Source organism: Benincasa hispida, chromosome 7 (assembly GCF_027475165.1).
Source record: "Benincasa hispida cultivar pf3 chromosome 7, pf3_genome.v1.1, whole genome shotgun sequence".
Lineage (NCBI taxonomy): Eukaryota > Viridiplantae > Streptophyta > Magnoliopsida > Cucurbitales > Cucurbitaceae > Benincasa > Benincasa hispida.
Genome location: NC_143484.1, coordinates 13243733 through 13260971, shown reverse-complemented (window position 1 = coordinate 13260971; position 17239 = coordinate 13243733). Strand labels below are relative to the sequence as shown.

At 35.7% G+C, this 17239-nt stretch overlaps 1 protein-coding gene and 1 long non-coding RNA gene across 2 annotated transcripts; both read right to left on the bottom strand.

Annotated features, from left to right (window-relative positions):
• Window positions 1-1155: 1155 nt before the first annotated feature.
• Window positions 1156-2515, bottom strand: LOC150034940 (uncharacterized). Its single transcript, XR_016530836.1, has 2 exons — window positions 2203-2515; window positions 1156-1695 (listed from the first exon to the last, which is right to left on the bottom strand). It is a non-coding gene; the product is annotated as an uncharacterized LOC150034940 (long non-coding RNA).
• Window positions 2516-7420: 4905 nt separating this feature from the next.
• On the bottom strand, window positions 7421-15799 carry LOC120081597 (folate synthesis bifunctional protein, mitochondrial-like). The gene is made up of 3 exons (XM_039036623.2): window positions 15522-15799; window positions 9787-9935; window positions 7421-9031 (listed from the first exon to the last, which is right to left on the bottom strand). Exons 2-3 carry the CDS (start codon window positions 9839-9841, stop codon window positions 7572-7574), a joined length of 1515 nt encoding a protein of 504 aa, XP_038892551.1. The 5' UTR covers window positions 9842-9935; window positions 15522-15799; the 3' UTR covers window positions 7421-7571.
• Window positions 15800-17239: the final 1440 nt, after the last annotated feature.

The following is a 17239-nucleotide window of genomic DNA, read 5'->3' as shown; positions in this document are numbered from 1 at the left end:
GTTCGAGGGTTGATCGCTTGTAAGGAAAGTATTAATAACCTACAACACTCGCTTAAAATGTTTATGAATTAGAAATTATCTTTAATTTTGAGCAAATAAAAATTAGTTAAAATTTAAATTGTCTCTCTTCAAATAATATAAAAGGATGTTTTCAAATATAGTAAAATGAATCAACTTATTTATAACTATAGCAAAATATTGTTGTCCATCCGTGATAGATATGAATAGATAATAACATTTGCTATATTTAAAAATATTTTCAATAGTTTTGTAATTTAAAACAATTATCCTAAAATAAATTGTCCATTCAATTTCACATAACTTTTAAAAATAAATCAAACGTTTTTCATAGATTTTACATGACAATCCAAGTTGTCTCATGCGTACCAATGTGAATTAATTACTTAAAAGGAAATATGCGAGAACAAATTAACCTAACCGAAAACTAATTGAAAATGAAACCAATTGAAAAAGAATTAAATCATGAAATATTTGCACGGTTTCATAACTCTTTGGTTTTTGAAGATTACGTTTGTTTCTTTTTAATTTCCTACCGTAATTTTCGTCTTCTTTATTTTAGTAAAACGATTGGATTTTTAGATAAATTTTCAAGTAAAAAATAATTTATTAACTGTTTTTTTTTTTTTTAGTTTCAAAACTTAGTTTGATTTTTGAAAATATTAGTAGAAAGTTGATAATAAAGCAACAAAACCTAAAAATGGAAGAGATATTTATAGACTTGATTTACAAAAATCAAACAGATCTAAAATAATAATGTAAAATACACTTTGATTAATACACTTTGAATTTCCCAAATTCAAAAGCAAATTGAACTTTACTACGAAAAATTTCATTCTAAAAAGCTTCCCAATACAAAAGAAAGAAAACTCTATTTGGAAACTCGTTTAATAACACCCCGATTAAAAACTTCAAATTCACTCCAAAATAAAACTACACAAACGACGAGTTGAAAATCTTCTAGAAAACTACCCAGTTTAAAATCAAATGAATAGAATATATAAGGTAAAATCAATCCGATCAAAAGAAGAAAGAAAGAAAAAACTGGAAGATAACAATTTTTTTTTAAAGAAAAATAAATCAATAAATTAATATAATCATATTAAAGAAAAATAGGTGAATTCAACGCAAAATGAGTGGCCAACCGAAGCATCATAGCTCTAATGACATGTATTTGTATTATCAACTTTGAGGTCCAAGATTCGATCCCATTCATTTGTTGGAAGTTTGTGGCTTTGTTAAAAAAATACCGACTTTTCTTTAAAAAAAAAAAAAAAAAAAGAGATATCATCACGATGATATTGCCGATTCCTCAACTTTATCCATCTTAATGGAAAAATAGCCTATACCTCTCGCAGAACATCGAACATCGAACATCGAACATCGAACATCGAGATGTCTGGTGCAGGGCGCTGCTTGATTTGTAAACCTTCCGTCTCCAATCAAATAGAATTCGGTTGTTTATCTCCTTCAGCAATCTCTTGTATTATTATTTTGTTTGAGCTGCTCTATTATGTGACAAAGTTGTTGAAAAGCTTGATGGTCAACAACAATTTCATCCATGTGTTGTTTAGCAGCTTTTGCTTCCCTTGATTTTGATGATTTGTTCTTGGCCTTTGAACCTAGAGGCTTTCTTTGCCCTGATTCTCAGTTTGAATGGTTCAATCGATACCGAATCTGACAGATTAAAAAAAATTAGGGCACCCAAGTATGACACTTTTGAAATCTCAATGACCAAATATAAACAAAAATAAAATTTCAAGAATCAAAGTCGATGATTCGATATGCTTCAATGATGTGTAACAAGAAACACATAGCATAACACAATATGTTAAAGGTAAATTGCCAAAACAGAAGCAAGCATTTCCAAAAGCATGCTTAAGCTCTTTTTCTCCTATTGAATATGGAAAGCCTCCTCTTACCTTGTCCATATGAAATTTATTCCCTATAATTTGCATTTATTCTTATTCTTACCATATGTACAATTTTTTAATGTTATAAGTTTTTCCATAATTGGCTATCAGAGTTGTGTATATAAGGGATGCTCCCTCTTGTAAAAAATCATAAGAAATATAGAGAAAAGTTCAGAATTACAACATGGTATCAGAGCCATCTCTTTGAATCTTTTCTATAGGTTTCACGTCTGAAACCCTAGAAAAAAAAAACATAAAATCTCAAACATACCAATTTACTTGAAGCAGTGCATCAGAGAAACCTCCATCGATTCCTTGCTTAGAGCTTCACGTCCAAAGCGAATACGTACTTTGAATCTCATGGAATGGCCGGTCGAAACGCATCAAATCGCGTCGAACTAGTGGATCACGAACTAATCTGAAGCATCCACGCCCGAAACACATTCTTCGACCGATGACCACGAACACGTTCATCAACCGGAAGTCCTTGACCGTGGGTGCCGATTCCCGTAAGCATCGTCTCCGATCGTGGGTAGTCGCTGATCGTGGGTGGAGATCGTCGAAAAACCTCGAGAGTACCAAGTGTTGTTTGGTTTCTTCAACCGGGTTTGTGCCTTATGGGTCGGATCGTGTTAAGTCTCGGGTCTAGAGTAAACGAAATTGGGTCTGGAACCTGGAGCCAGGTTTGCGCCTTGTGGGTCGAATCGTGTTAAGTCGCGGGTCTAGAGTAAACAAAATCGGGTTTGAAGTCAGGTATGGAGCCTGGAGCCGGGTCTGGAGTAATTTTTTTTTTGTCTGAAGAATTTTTTGGGTCTGAATTGTCGAGTCGGGTCTGAGCCGGGTCTGGAAGTAATTTTTTAATAAGTTTTTTTTTTCTTTTTGCCTTTTCCTACTTCTTTCTTAATTTATTATTTTGCCAATCAACAATTTTTTATGGCATCCATAAATTCTAACAATAAAGGACCATACTTCTAATTACTAATCACAAATTAAATGGAAGCAATTATCTACATTGGCCACAAAATCAGTTATGATGTTCATATGTGGAAAAAGAAAGGAAGATTACCTGTCAATCAAAAATCCTATACCAGACCAAGCTGATCAAAGATACAAGACATGGAAAGCGAAAAATAATATGGTTATGTCATGGCTAATCAACTCCATGACGATAGGGATTGGTGAAGGTTTTTTTACTCTTCTCAACTACAAGTGAAATCTAGGAAGCAGCTCGTGAAACTTATTCTGACTAAGAAAATACTATAGAGTCATTTGAAATTGAAGGTAAAATTCATGAGCTACGGCAAAGGGATATGCAAGTCATTCACTATTTCACTTAACTATCTCGCCTTTGGCAGCAACTTGATGTATTTGAAAGCCATCAGTGGGAATGCACTGCAGATGAAGCTACATTCAAAAAGATAGTTGAAAAGAAACGAGTGTTCAAATTTATGCTTGGCCTTAATAAAGAATTCGATGAGGTACGTGGTAGAATCTTAGCTATTAAACCATTACCTAACATCAGAGAAGTTTTTGCAGAAGTGGGAAGAGAAGAAAGTAGGAAAAAACTAATGTTAAGAGTGACTGCCAGTTCTGAATCTGAAGGATCGGGCTTACTTGCTCGAAACCTTGATAATGAAGTACATATAAATACTCGTGATAACAGTTACAATCGAAACCAGAACTACACAGGAACTGAGAATCAACAACGAAAACCAAGACCATGGTGTGAACACTGTAAAAAATCAGGATACACTAAAGAAGTGTGTTGGGATATTCATGGTAAACCTCCAAATTGGAAGCCCAACAAAGGTACAGAAGACAGACGTGGAAAGGCCTATCAAGTAAATACATCATCAGAAGGTAACTTCAACCCTGAATATAATGTGTTTACTAAGGAGCAGTTGGACCTTCTCCAAAAACTATTTGGCCAATCAAAACCTACTAAAAAAACATCAGAAACTATCGTAGCAACAATAGCACAATCAGGTAACTTTCTTTGGGTCCTTAATGCAACAAAAAAAAAAATTGTAGTACTTGGATTATTGACTCTGATGCATCAGATCACATGACAAGTGACATCTCACTTCTAACTAACTACACACACTGTAACAGTCAAATTACTGTAAAGATTGTCGATGGTACCTATTCTAAAGTAATAGGAATTGGCAATGTATTTGTAACTAAAGATCTAGTGTTAGAAAATGTGTTGCATGTCCTAAATCTTAGATGTAATCTCCTTTTCATAAGCAAACTAACGTTTATGAAAAACTACAGTGCAACTTTCTACTCACATAATTGCATATTTCAGGATTTGAATTCGGGGAAGATGATTGGCAATGCTAAGGAAACCTCGGGTCTCTACATACTAAGTGCTCTTAAGCCGCAAGTCAAGGAGTTAGGTCTTAGCAAATCTATTTTTATTTCTAAAGAAAATTAAGATAGTACATCTACTTTTGTTGCTTCTAAAGACAATTATGATACTACAATAATGTTATGACATAATCGTTTAGGACATCCTAATTTTCTATATTTGAAACGAATGTTTCCAGATGTTTTCAATAAAAAATCTCAAGGTGTTTCAATGTGAGTCTTGTGAAATGGAAAAGTTGGCTCGATCCTCATATCCAGTAAGGGCATGTAAACCCTCTTATCCCTTTTCTATGATGCATAGTGATGTTTGGGGAGCTAGTAGAGTTTAGAATGTAGTAGGAGTGGTTTGTTTCATTTATCGATGATCACACTAGACTTACTTTGGTGTTTTTAATGAAAGAAAAATTTGAAGTCACTTCCATATTCCAGAACTTGTTTGCCATGATTCTCAATCTCTTTAACACCAAAATACAAATCCTTCACACTGACAATGCTAAGGATTATTTTAATACTTACTTGAAAAATTTTCTAAACGAAAAAGGTACTAGCCACCTAAGTACCTGTCCTAACACTCCCCAGCAAAATGGAATTGCGGAGAGAAAAAACAGACATCTCCTAGAAGTTTCTAGAGCTTTAATGTGTCACGCTAACACCCCCCACCTTTTTTGGGGAGAAGTTGTTCTAACAGCCACCTACCTTATTAATAGAATGTCATCTTGAATATTAAACTTCAAAACTCCCTTGCAAAATCTTTAGGAAGTATTTCCACATGATAGATTATTTTCTCAAGTCCCTTTAAAAATATTTGGTTGCACAGTTTTTGTCCAAGATCATAGACCCAATAGAAGTAAGTTAGATCCTAAGGCAATAAAATGCATCTTTCTCGGTTATGCTCCAAGCCAAAAAGGATACAAATGCTACTCACCAACTACAAAAAGGTTCTATACATCCATAGATGTAACCTTCTTTGAAACCCAACATTACTTCAAAAAGCAAGACACCACTGAACCTTTCACCCTCATAGAAAACGAAAAACTTCTGGAAAACGAAGGAAACAAAAAAACTAGATCTCATTGAAGAGAGTGCTCGGTGTGTTCCTTATATACATGAAATCGATGTTCCCAATAAAGGTCCACCGGAAAGTAGGAAAGATACTATAGTCTATACTAGAAGGAAGAATACCCTTGAATGTGAACTAGTACTCAATCAGAACCCAACCAAAATACAAAAAAAATCATGTCTCCAATTCCACAGTAGAAACATTTACTGAAGACATTGATCTTCCCATTGCAAAACGGAAAGGGGTAAAAACCTGTACGATGCATCCCATCCAAAACTACCTGTCCTACAAAAACCTCTCTCCCAAGTTCAAAGCATTCACAACTACACTATCCCAAGTACGTATTCTGAACAATGTCTATGAAACCCTCAAGGACCTTAATTGGAAGCAAGTTGTATTAGACGAAATAAAGGCTTTGGAAAAGAACAACACATGGGAAATAATGGATTTACCTCCAGGAAAGAAAACAATAGGATGCAAACGGATCTTCACCATCAAATACAAAGCTAATAGAGAAATAGATAGGTTCAAAGCTAGAATCGTCACCAAAGGGTTCACCTAGTCTTATGCCATTGACTATTAAGAAACATTTGCCCCGGTGGCAAAATTAAATACTATCCATGTCCTTTTTTCCCTAGCTGTAAATAATGATTGGATTCTTCACCAATTAAATATAAAAAAATGTCTTCCTTAATGGAGACTTAGAAGAAGAAGTATATATGGATATATCGACTGGTGTAGAATCTACTCAAACCATAAATAAGGTATGCAAACTCAAAATATCCCTTTATGGCCTAAACCAATCCTCTAGGGTGTGGTTTGATAAATTCTCAAGAGTGGTAAAGGAAAATGGGTACTCACAATGTCAATCTGACCATACTCTCTTCGTCAAACATTCTTGCACGAGTAAAATAGCAATTATCATTGTCTATTTAGATGACATTATCCTTACAGGAGACCATAAAGAAGTAATAAGAAATCTAAAACTTCTCTTAGCCAAGGAATTCGAAGTAAAAGACTTAGGCAACCTTAAATACTTCCTAGGGATGGAAGTGGCCTGCTCAAAAACAAGCTTGGGCATTTCTCAAAGAAAATATGTCCTTGACCTGTTAAAGAAAACTGAAATGCTTGGATGCAAGCCCACTAATACTCCAATTGACACAAACAATCACATAATCAAAGAAAACAATCACAAAATGATTAACAAAGATCAGTATCAAAGGCTAGTTGGAAAATTGATTTACCTAACTCACACAAGACCTGATATTTGTTTTGCAGTTAGTTTTGTAAGTCAATTTATGAACAGTCCAACAGAAGATAATATGCAAGCTATATACAAAATACTCAAGTACTTGAAAGGAGCTCCAGGAGAGGGATTATACTTCAAGAAATCTAAGAGAAGAAACATCGAAATCTTAACAGATGCCGATTGGGCAAACTAAAAAATAGACAAAAGATCAATTTCCAGATATTGCACCATTGTTTGGGGAAATCTAGTCACCTGGCGAAGTAAGAAACAATCTGCAGTATCAAGGAGCAGTGTCGAAGCTGAACTAAAAGCTCTAGCTCAAGAAATATGTGAAGGAATGTGGCTCAAAAGCAATCTATCTGAACTTAAAATCAAATCAAAAGAACCAGTGGAGGTACACTGTGATAATCAAACTACTATAAGTATCACCAAAGACCCAATCCATCATGATCACATAAAACATATGGACATTAATCGACACTTTATTAAAGGAAAAATTGAAAACAAAAGCATCTCACTCCATTACATACCTACCAAGAGGCAAATTGCTGACATACAAACAAAGGCCCTATTCGAGAATATGTTTTTTTTAAAAAAAGAAACAATTCATTGATATAAGAGAATAGCGGGCAAAAGCACAAAATACAAGAGGGTTATACAATGAGCTAAATAACAACCGAATAACAAAGGCCCTATTCAAGAATATGTTTGAAGACTTAAAAACCAAGCTGGACTTAATCAACATATATTGCCTAACTTGAGGGGGAGTGTTGAATATGGAAAGCTTTCTCTTACCTTGTCCATATGAAATTTATTCCCTGTAATTTGCATTTATTCTTATTCTTACCATATGTCAATTTTTATTGTTATAAGTTTTTCCATAATTGGCTATCAAAATTGTATATATAAGGGATGCTCCCTCTAGTAAAAAATCATAAGAAATATAGAAAAAAGTTCAGAATTACATCTCCTTTAGCATTGCATCACATATTCTCACTGCATCCACATTATCTCTCACATTATGTACTCTGACAATGTTTGCACCGCCGAGAACCCCTATAGTAACTGCAGCAACCGTAGCAGGATCTCGCTCTGTTGCAACCGGTCGAGAACACACTTCACCGAGAAACTTCTTTCTTGAAGGTCCAACCAACATGGGAACATGAGACAAGCCCAAACTTCTACTTGCTATCGCTGCCCGGATTTTTGGTATACCTCTTAGGATTTCCAAATTTTGCTTTGTGTTTTTTGAAAATCCAATCCCGGGATCAATAATTATCCTCCAGGCCGGGATGCCTGATAATTCCGCATCTCTAATCTTAGAGTGTAGCTCCAAGGCAATCTGATTACAAACATCATCATACTGCAAATTCTCATTGTTTTGCATTGTACATGGGTCTCCTCTCATGTGCATTGCAATATATGGCACATTAAGATCAGCAACAACCTTGTGCATTTCAGGATCCAACTCCCCTGCTGATACATCATTTACAATATGAGCCCCACTCTTGACAGCTTCTGATGCAACTTTCGAATAAAACGTATCCACAGATATGAGCTTTCCACTCATCTCTGGCATTCCTGTTATAGCTTCCAAAACCGGAATCAATCGATCCAATTCTTCTTCAACAGAAATCATAGGAGCCATAGGCCGTGTCGACTGAGCACCAATGTCAATCATATCAGCACCATCTGAAACCATCAAACGTACCTGAGAAACTGCAGCATCGATAGATTGAAACTTGCCACCATCACTAAAACTATCAGGTGTCAAATTAAGAACCCCCATAACGGAAGTCTTGCAAGACCAGTCCCATAAGCTGTTTCCAATAGGCAAAACCCTTCTCATTCCTTCTTTACCAACAAGACATTCGCCACCCGCTTTCTCCCATGTCTCAAAAAGTCCACCATGATCAGCAGCTAAAGCATGCCAGGAAGCAACAACATCTGTATCAACATCTGAACCCAGCAAGTCGATCAAAGGAGCTAGCACGAATGGCCTTTCCCAGATCCTTTCATGAGGGACGGTTAGAATATCTGAGTGTACTTTATATTTTCCATACAACAGAATATCCAAGTCAATCGGCCTTGGGCCATACCGTATACCAGCAGTACGACCCAGCTGCTTCTCTATGTTCTTAACTGCACTCAGTAGTTCATGTGGCCCAAGCTTTGTGACAGCTCTAACAGCAGAGTTAAGAAATTGAGGTTGATCAGTGACGTAAGCTGGTGCTGTTTCATACAAACAAGCATGTCTTGTAATGTGTATCCCTGACTTTTTCATTAACCGCAAAGCTTCATTGAAATTCTGCAGTCTATCACCCACATTGCTGCCTAAAGCAATCGCTATTTCTTGCTCTTTAGAACATACTTCCACCACTTTATCTTGCGACGATGAATGAATGAATGAAATTTGCAATGCTACAATGTAGAAATGGTTAATCAACAACAAGCAGAGATACTAATTCCAGCAGTAACAGCTTTTATTCATTACTCAAATTCGTAGTTTGACAAAAAGAGCCTGGCAGCATGTACAACTCAGTCTTTGTCAAGAAGGCTGAGAACAGTATTGACCAATCAATTCCAAAACAATGTTTAAAAGGCATAAACCAATGGCCAACGGAAAGAACAAAGAAAATAGAAAACAGAGAGCCAATTTTTTTCTCTCTTTAGTTTAATTTCTTTTACCGCCTACAACTTTTTCTAATCCAATGTGTAAAAAATGTGTTGGATTGTTTAAAACTACTATAATAAATATGTTCTAATGAAAATTCCAATAAGCAACAGTCCATCTATTTTTTCTTTTTGATTGGTTTGTCTTACCTACTCCTACCTCCACTCTACCGATAAATACATAAGCCTGGAGGCAATTGAAAGCAGCCACAAACAATCTTGAAAACATTGTTCAACCCATGGTGGTTTAACGACCAATTTTGATTCTTGAATCATCACACTGTCAGGATAGAAGCCCACGTACTAAAATTTATTGTAATTAATTTTTATCTTGCTCCCACCTTTCATTCTATTTGGAAAACGTTGTAATACAAAAGACTTTATCAAGTAAATACATAAACTAAGAAGATAAGAATTATTTTTAATAGACAATAATGTTCTTTTAAAATTTGAACAAGAATCCAAAATCTGAGTCTCAAAATTAGATATCAACTTTACAATACCTCCACCATATATGAATCCTCGTCTGCTGATAATTCGATGCTTCAAAATGTTCATTTGTAAGAAGAAATTGGAGTAAATGAAGCAAAAATTAGCCTCTTGGCCCTCTTCAACAAGTTTATGGATTTTCCCTTCAGACCAGGAATTGGGGCTGCATCGACAACAACAAAAAATTAACTACAAAATTTAGATGAACAATTATTCTTCTATCCCTGTAGTGATTTCAAAGCAAAGCTACTGATGTGATACAATGGTAGAAATTAGAATGTATCCCAACCCAAGTGAACAATGAAATTCCATCTTCGTTTTTATAGGAAACATCAGGCAGGTAAATTCTAGGTGAATCATCTTTTTACTATTCTTGTGTATCGTCTCCCTGTAATAGGAAGTGTAATGCCTCCAAATTTTAACACTAAATTAGGAAACATTACCAAAATTTACCCTTTGACTAACTCTACTATTTGTGATGCTATAGAAATTTCGATAGCACGAGGGAGTAACCGTAAACACTACATGCTTACAAATCACTTGGTAAACAAATTTAACTACATATACTATCAAGAAAACTAATATTCAAAATACTTTCTAATCAAGTTCAACAAGACTTTCCAAAACTCTAACATGTAACATAACTAACCAATTCAAACTAAAGTCAAACACAAACCAATCATCAAAACAAATTAAATAAACTAAGCCTATTACAACCACCCGACTCAAGGGAAACCACAAGAAGATTTAAAACTAAAATAGGATTTCACCTAGAAAGTCTTTTTTTTCTAAAAAAAGAAAAGAAAAGAAAAGAAAAATACAGGGGATTAGTAGGTTCACCAGATAGGATTGCAACTAAGATGATGCTAAATAGGGAACTTGAAAAAGTGATGAAAAATAGAGTAGTGAAAGAAAAATAGCACACCAATATTTTATGTGGAAAACCCTAATCAAGGAGAAAAACCACGGGATAAAGGGATTCTTATTAGAAAACTGATACAAAGAAATACAACAGACCACCAGCTTAAATAGAGAAAAGGGAAACCCTAGGGTACAATGAAAAAGACAAAAATGCCCCTAGAGTACAAAACCCTAATTTCAACACTCCCCCTCAAGTTGGGGCGTAGATGTCAATAAGACCCAACTTGTTTACACATGCGTCAAATAGTTGTCTGGGTAGTCCCTTTGTTAGGACATCTGCAATCTGTTGATTGGAAGGAATATAAGGAACACAAATGTTGCCACTATCAAGTCTTTCCTTGATAAAATGCCGATCAATCTCCACATGCTTTGTTCTATCATGTTGAACAGGGTTATTTGCTATGCTTATAGCTGCTTTATTATCACAGTGGAGTTTCATTGGACCGGTATGCTTTTGATCAAGGTCTTTCAAAATTTTTTCAAGCCAAATCTCTTCACAGATTCCCAGACTCATGGTCCTGTATTCTGCCTCGACACTACTTCTGGCAACACCACCTTGCTTTTTGCTTCTCCATGTAACAAGGTTGCCCCACACAAAGGTACAATACCCTGATGTTGATTTTCTGTCTACTACAGATCCTGCCCAATCAGCATCGGTGTAAGCTTCGATGCATTGCCTTTCAGTTTTCTTGAACATCAAGCCTTTCCCTGGAGAGGTTTTCAGATATCTCAAAATGCGCTCCACTGCTCTCATGTGTTCTTCGTATGGAGACTGCATGAACTGACTTACCATACTTACTGCATAAGAGATGTCGGGTCTAGTATGAGAGAGATATATTAATTTCCTAACAAGTCGTTGATATCTTTCTTTGCTCACTGGAACACCTTTACTCATATTACTTAACTTTGCATTTGCTTCTATAGGGGTATCAACTGGTTTGCAACCCATCATACATATTTCCTTAAGCAAGTCCAGAGTATACTTCCGTTGGGAAACTGAAATTCCTTCTTTCGATTGAGCAACTTCCATTCCAAGGAAGTATCTTAGTTTTCCAAGGTCCTTGATTTCAAATTCCTCAGCCATCTTCGCCTTCAATCGGTCAATCTCTGAGGTATCATTGCCTGAAATAACAATGTCATCCACATAAACAATCAAAATTGCAATTTTTTCGGATACTGACCTTTTAGTAAACAGAGTATGATCAGAATGACCCTGTTTATATCCTTGCGACTTTACAAACATAGTAAACCTGCCAAACCAAGCCCTTGGTGACTGTTTTAGCCCATATAAGGACTTTCTTAATCTGCAAACTCGGTGATTAAACTGTTTCTCGAATCCTGGGGGAGGACTCATATAGACTTCTTCCTCCAACTCTCTATTAAGAAAGGCATTCTTCACATCGAGCTGGTGAAGGGGCCAATCCTTATTAATTGCAACAGAAAGGAGGACCCGAACTGTGTTTAGCTTTGCAACTGGCAAAAAAGTCTCGGAATAATCAACCTCGAAAGTCTGAGTAAAACCCCTGGCAACTAATCTAGCTTTGTATCTGTCAACTGTTCCATCGAGCCTATACTTTATTGTGAACACCCATTACATCTGACTGCTTTATGACCACTTGGAAGATTGACTTGATCCCACATATGATTTTTCTCGAGAGCTCTCATTTCTTCCATAACTGCAGCTTTCTATTCAGGACTTTCCAAAGCTGTGTGTATACTATTTGGTATCACCACTGTGTCTAGGTTTGTAGTGAGGGCCTTGAACTCAGGAGACAAATTACTATAGGACAAGTAACTCTGCAACGGATATTTAGTACATGATCTAGTACCTTTCCTTAGGGCAATCGGAAGATCAAGGGATTCATCTTTGTCTTTACTTTCTTCTGACATACTGTACTCACCCTCCGATTCTGTTATTTTCCCACTCTCAACATTTTTTCCAGCGGGAATAAGAGACGCTTCTTTTCCAGGTTCTACCATGTTCTCAAGAGTCACACAATCATCTGTCTCTGCACCATCATCGACCTCAATCACATCTTTATTGTCATTATCTTCCCTGCTTTTGCTCTCAACGTTTTCAACACAAGCATCAGTTTTATCACATTTATTATCATGATTAGGGATAGGACTACTAGTACCTGGAACTGATCTCTGTTCAGACTCATGGACTGGAGCCGGAGAGATAACAGGCGGCGCTATTTCCTTCCTGAGATTCTTCCTATAGTATGTGATCCAAGGGACTTGTTTGGTTGGGAGGATAGGTGCATTGGTAATTCTTCAAAGAATGACTGGGACCCCAATTGGTTTCTTCACTAGTATGCTCCCCCTGAAGAGAACCATTGGGAAAGAATGGATGATCTTCAAAGAATGTCACATCCATAGAGACAAAGTATTTTCGGGAAGAGGGATGATAACACTTGTATCCACGCTGATGTAGAGGGTACCCTACAAAGACACACTTCTGTGCCCGAGGGGTAAACTTGGTACGATTAGGGCCGTGTGTATGGTCGAACACCACACAGCCAAAGACACAAAGGGGTACATCAGAAAGAAGTTTGGTATTTGGGTAAGACTCTTTGAAGAAGTCTAAGGGGGTTTGGAATTTTAGGACCCGGGATGGCATGTGATTTATTAAATGGGTTGCTGCTGGGTCGCTGGTCGCCGGTCGCTGGGTCTGGCGACTGGTCGTTCCGTCTTCGAAGGAGTCGGCAGGCGGGTGGTAGGGCGGTGGCGGCTGATCTTCACGAAAGTGGGGAAGAAGAGATTGGAAGTATCTGTCAATGGCTTTTTGGATAATACTGATTATATCTGGGTTATTGGTTTGGGATTCTCCTATTGGATTTTCCTCAATGGTGACCAGGGTTTCGTCTCCATACTCTGATACCATGACGAAAAACATAGTAGAGAAAGAAAAATAGCATACCAATATTTTACGTGGAAAACCCTAATCAGGGAGAAAAACCACGGGATAAAAGGATTCTTATTAGAAAATTGATACAAAGAAATACAACAGACCACTAGCTTAAATAGAGAAAAGGGAAACCCTAGGGTACAATGAAAAAGACAAAAATGCTCCTAGAGAACAAAACCCTAATTTCAACAAAAAGATTGATTATTAGGCGTCTTTTAAATTTATACTGTTTAAGAACTTTCCATCTGACAGGGGTCAATATGTACGAGTAATTAACCCACACCTGAAGGGCTACCAAACAACATACAAGTAACCACTGCAAATTACATAATAATTATATACGCTTGATAAACATGGAAGGTATCCAACAATAATTGACACATCATGGAATGCTATAAAGCACCAACACTCTTAAAACGGCGATGTGTCGGTGTTAGACACCGACACACCCCTAACACGTGTCCGACACGCCAACTGGCGTGTCCATTAATTTACTATTAATTTTTTTATTTCCAACACGGTAGGACATCTCTAGGACACGCCTAGGACATGTGAGCTGCAAATTTAAAAAACAAAAACAGTTAAAACCCATTATGGGCATTTTAAGCCCAAGCCCAATCCAACTTTTTAAAATTTTTAAACTTGTTTTGCCACACTTACTGACGCATTTGCTGAAGAGTCTCCCACGCACGCCCACCCACCCACAATTCTTCCTCCTTCATCAAACGCCAACGACTTGAAGACCACCCACCACCGGCAATTTGAAGACCCTCCACACCGGCGACTTGAAAACCCTCCAATTCTCCACTGCCAGCAACTTTGGTTTTTTTCCCTCCCATTTCTGTTTGTTTTCCTTTTGTTTTTATTTTCTTTCCCATTTTTGTTTCTCATACCTTCTATTTTGTCCTTTTTTTCCATTTCTGGTTTTCTTCCTTTTTTTATCATCTTTTTTCTCCATTTCCGTTTTTTCTTCCTTTTGTTAAATCTTTTTTTTCCCCCTTTTTTTTGCCTCACAGTGGTTGCATTTTTACAATATGTTTATATGCACAACATACATTTATTTTTATAAAAAAAATAACAATAATGTGCCTCCAATGTGTCGTGTCCTACTTTTTTGGAAATTGACATGTCATCATGTTGGTGTTATGTCGTATTCGTGTCGCATGTCAGTGTCAGTGCTTCTTAGATGGAATGCACTTACTTCCTATTGACGTTCCTTGCGCTCACTCACCACTCAAGTTTAACTTTCACAAAAACTTTCTGAGATTGAATCCTTCAAGACACATTGACCCCAACTGGTCATGTCCAGGGCCAACGACATTCATGTCAGTCTCCAATGACTTTATCCAGGCCATCAACGCACTCCACCAACCACACTTACTTCATCCAAGGCTACCAACGGTCTCTGTCAGCCCTAAGTGATTTTATCCAAGGCCACTGATGCCACTGATCTATCTGTCGACCCCAAGTGATTCCACCAAGGGCTATCGATGTTCTAAAGAATTCTCAATATCTACCTTTCTAAACTCGTCGCACCAACCCTAACTAAATCAACAAGGTCATCTATGCTACTCTAAAACGTGTTTTATGCCAGAACCACAGAAGAGAAAATCATGTTTTCAAAATCCAACACATACTTAACTAGATAATCTCAATAAACCCATTATACTTATAAACCACAAGAACACATAATAATATTTCAGAATGCTAGTCATTACAAGTCCTACATACTCCAAGCACATCAGAATTGTGTAATTTAATTTGAAAGGTTTAGAGTTCTAAGGCCTAAAAGTCACCGGAACAGACTTGGGTCCTCACTGAAAAGCATTCCAATAGTTCCAAAACTATTTCGAATCTACAAATATGACCTTACTAGTTCGAAAGGAAATTTAGAATATTTTAGCCATTGAAACTTACCCAAATGGATTTTGATCACTGCTGAAATGCGTCCGAATAACGCCACCAAAAGTTGCTGGAACGTCGCTGTTGGAGATTCACGAAGCAAAAGGTCGCCGCGCCCTAATGTTTGCCGGAACTGCACCTGTTTCAGTCCCCAGCCGTCGCTCGTCGCACTTCGTGCCGCCAGAGGAAGGAAAACGATTGGGAAGGGGACGGCTGATGGAAAGAGAGAGAGGAAAGGTATCTAGTGCCAGGTATATTTTATTTAATCCTTTTCATTCTCTTCTCTTTTTCTTGTTAACATATCAAAGTTCTACAAATATTGAGCTCTTCATTTTATGGAAATATCGATATCATGAAAATTTAGAGATATTTGATATCAATGGATCAAAATTGTTACAATTAGTTGATAAAATTTGATTGCGATTTAATTAGACTATAATTGATAATTTTTAATCATCATTTCTATATGGTAAAATAACATTTAGATGTATATTATAAATGTCTGTGTATATGATGTGATGAAAAGAAAGGGAACAATAATACAAAATAATATAAATTCACATAAATTCAATTTTAGAGTAAATGATGTAAAAAATTTAATGAAAAAGATTTGAATGAGGTATAAAAATAAACATAGGTTCTTTTTGTAGCTTTTCCAAATTTAATTTCTTTAGAAATTAAAGTTTTGGATTGAAAATAAAGTTGAAATTTGAGAAAAGTTGGGAATGAAAAAGTAACGCATTGAAAAAGCTTAATATTTCGTCAGAAATGACATTGGTGTGTGAAACTATACAATTGTGTGTAATCATGATTATAAAACTGAAAAATTTTAACTGAACTAACATATTTAATTCAAACAAAAAAATAAAAAAAAAATCGAATTTTTTCAAAATTTCATTGAAATTGTGGAAAACAGAAAAAAATATCGAAAATTTCTCAAATCTTCAAAATTTCTCGAGATTTTCTCAAAATGGGGAAAACAAAATTTTGAGACCATCGAAATCTCGAAATTTTGATGAAAATATTGAGATTTTAATGGAAATTTTCCATCATGGGTGAGATACATTCTTGTCTAAAGGTTACTTAAGGCATGTTTGATAACATTTTCATTTCCTATTTCTTGTTTTTAAGAAACAAAAGTTAAAAATAGTTTGATAATTATTTCATGTTTCTAGTTTCTTGTATTCTTTCTCCTTACCTTCCTCTTATTTTGTAATTTAACTATAATTTAGGGTTGTTTTCAAATATTCTAAAATGAGCCAATTTATTTACAATAGCTAAATGTCACTTTCAATGGACAATGATAAATATTGATAAACCTGACCCAAATAGACAAAGATATTTTGCTATATTTGAAAATATTAGAGTAGTTTTGTCATTTAAAATAATTACCCTATAACATAATAATGTCAAATAAAAAATATATCTAACATGTATTAAAATATAAAAAAAATAATTATATAACATTTACATAATCAAATACAAATAATAATTATATATAAAAAAATAAACTATCAAATACAATTAAGTCCTAATGCAAAATTAACAACAATTTGATGTGCAATATTATTTTGTACTTGAATCATGTGTCATAAATAATCTATGTTTGTACGAGGTTTCCGGAGAAATTTGTTTCTTGGAATTTGAACTTTTGTATTTGTATTGATTTCAATATAGCAAGTGCAATCTCTAATATATAATTCTTTGATGCGTTTAAAATAAACTTTAATCTT

Bases quoted from the DNA above. Each gene is read 5' to 3' on its own strand.
- LOC120081597 (XM_039036623.2), bottom strand. From the start codon at position 9,841: ATGAACATTTTGAAGCATCGAATTATCAGCAGACGAGGATTCATATAT. The intron at 9,032-9,786 runs GTATTGTAAAGT...TCTACATTGTAG, and splicing joins AGGATTCATATATGGTGGAG to CATTGCAAATTTCATTCATT.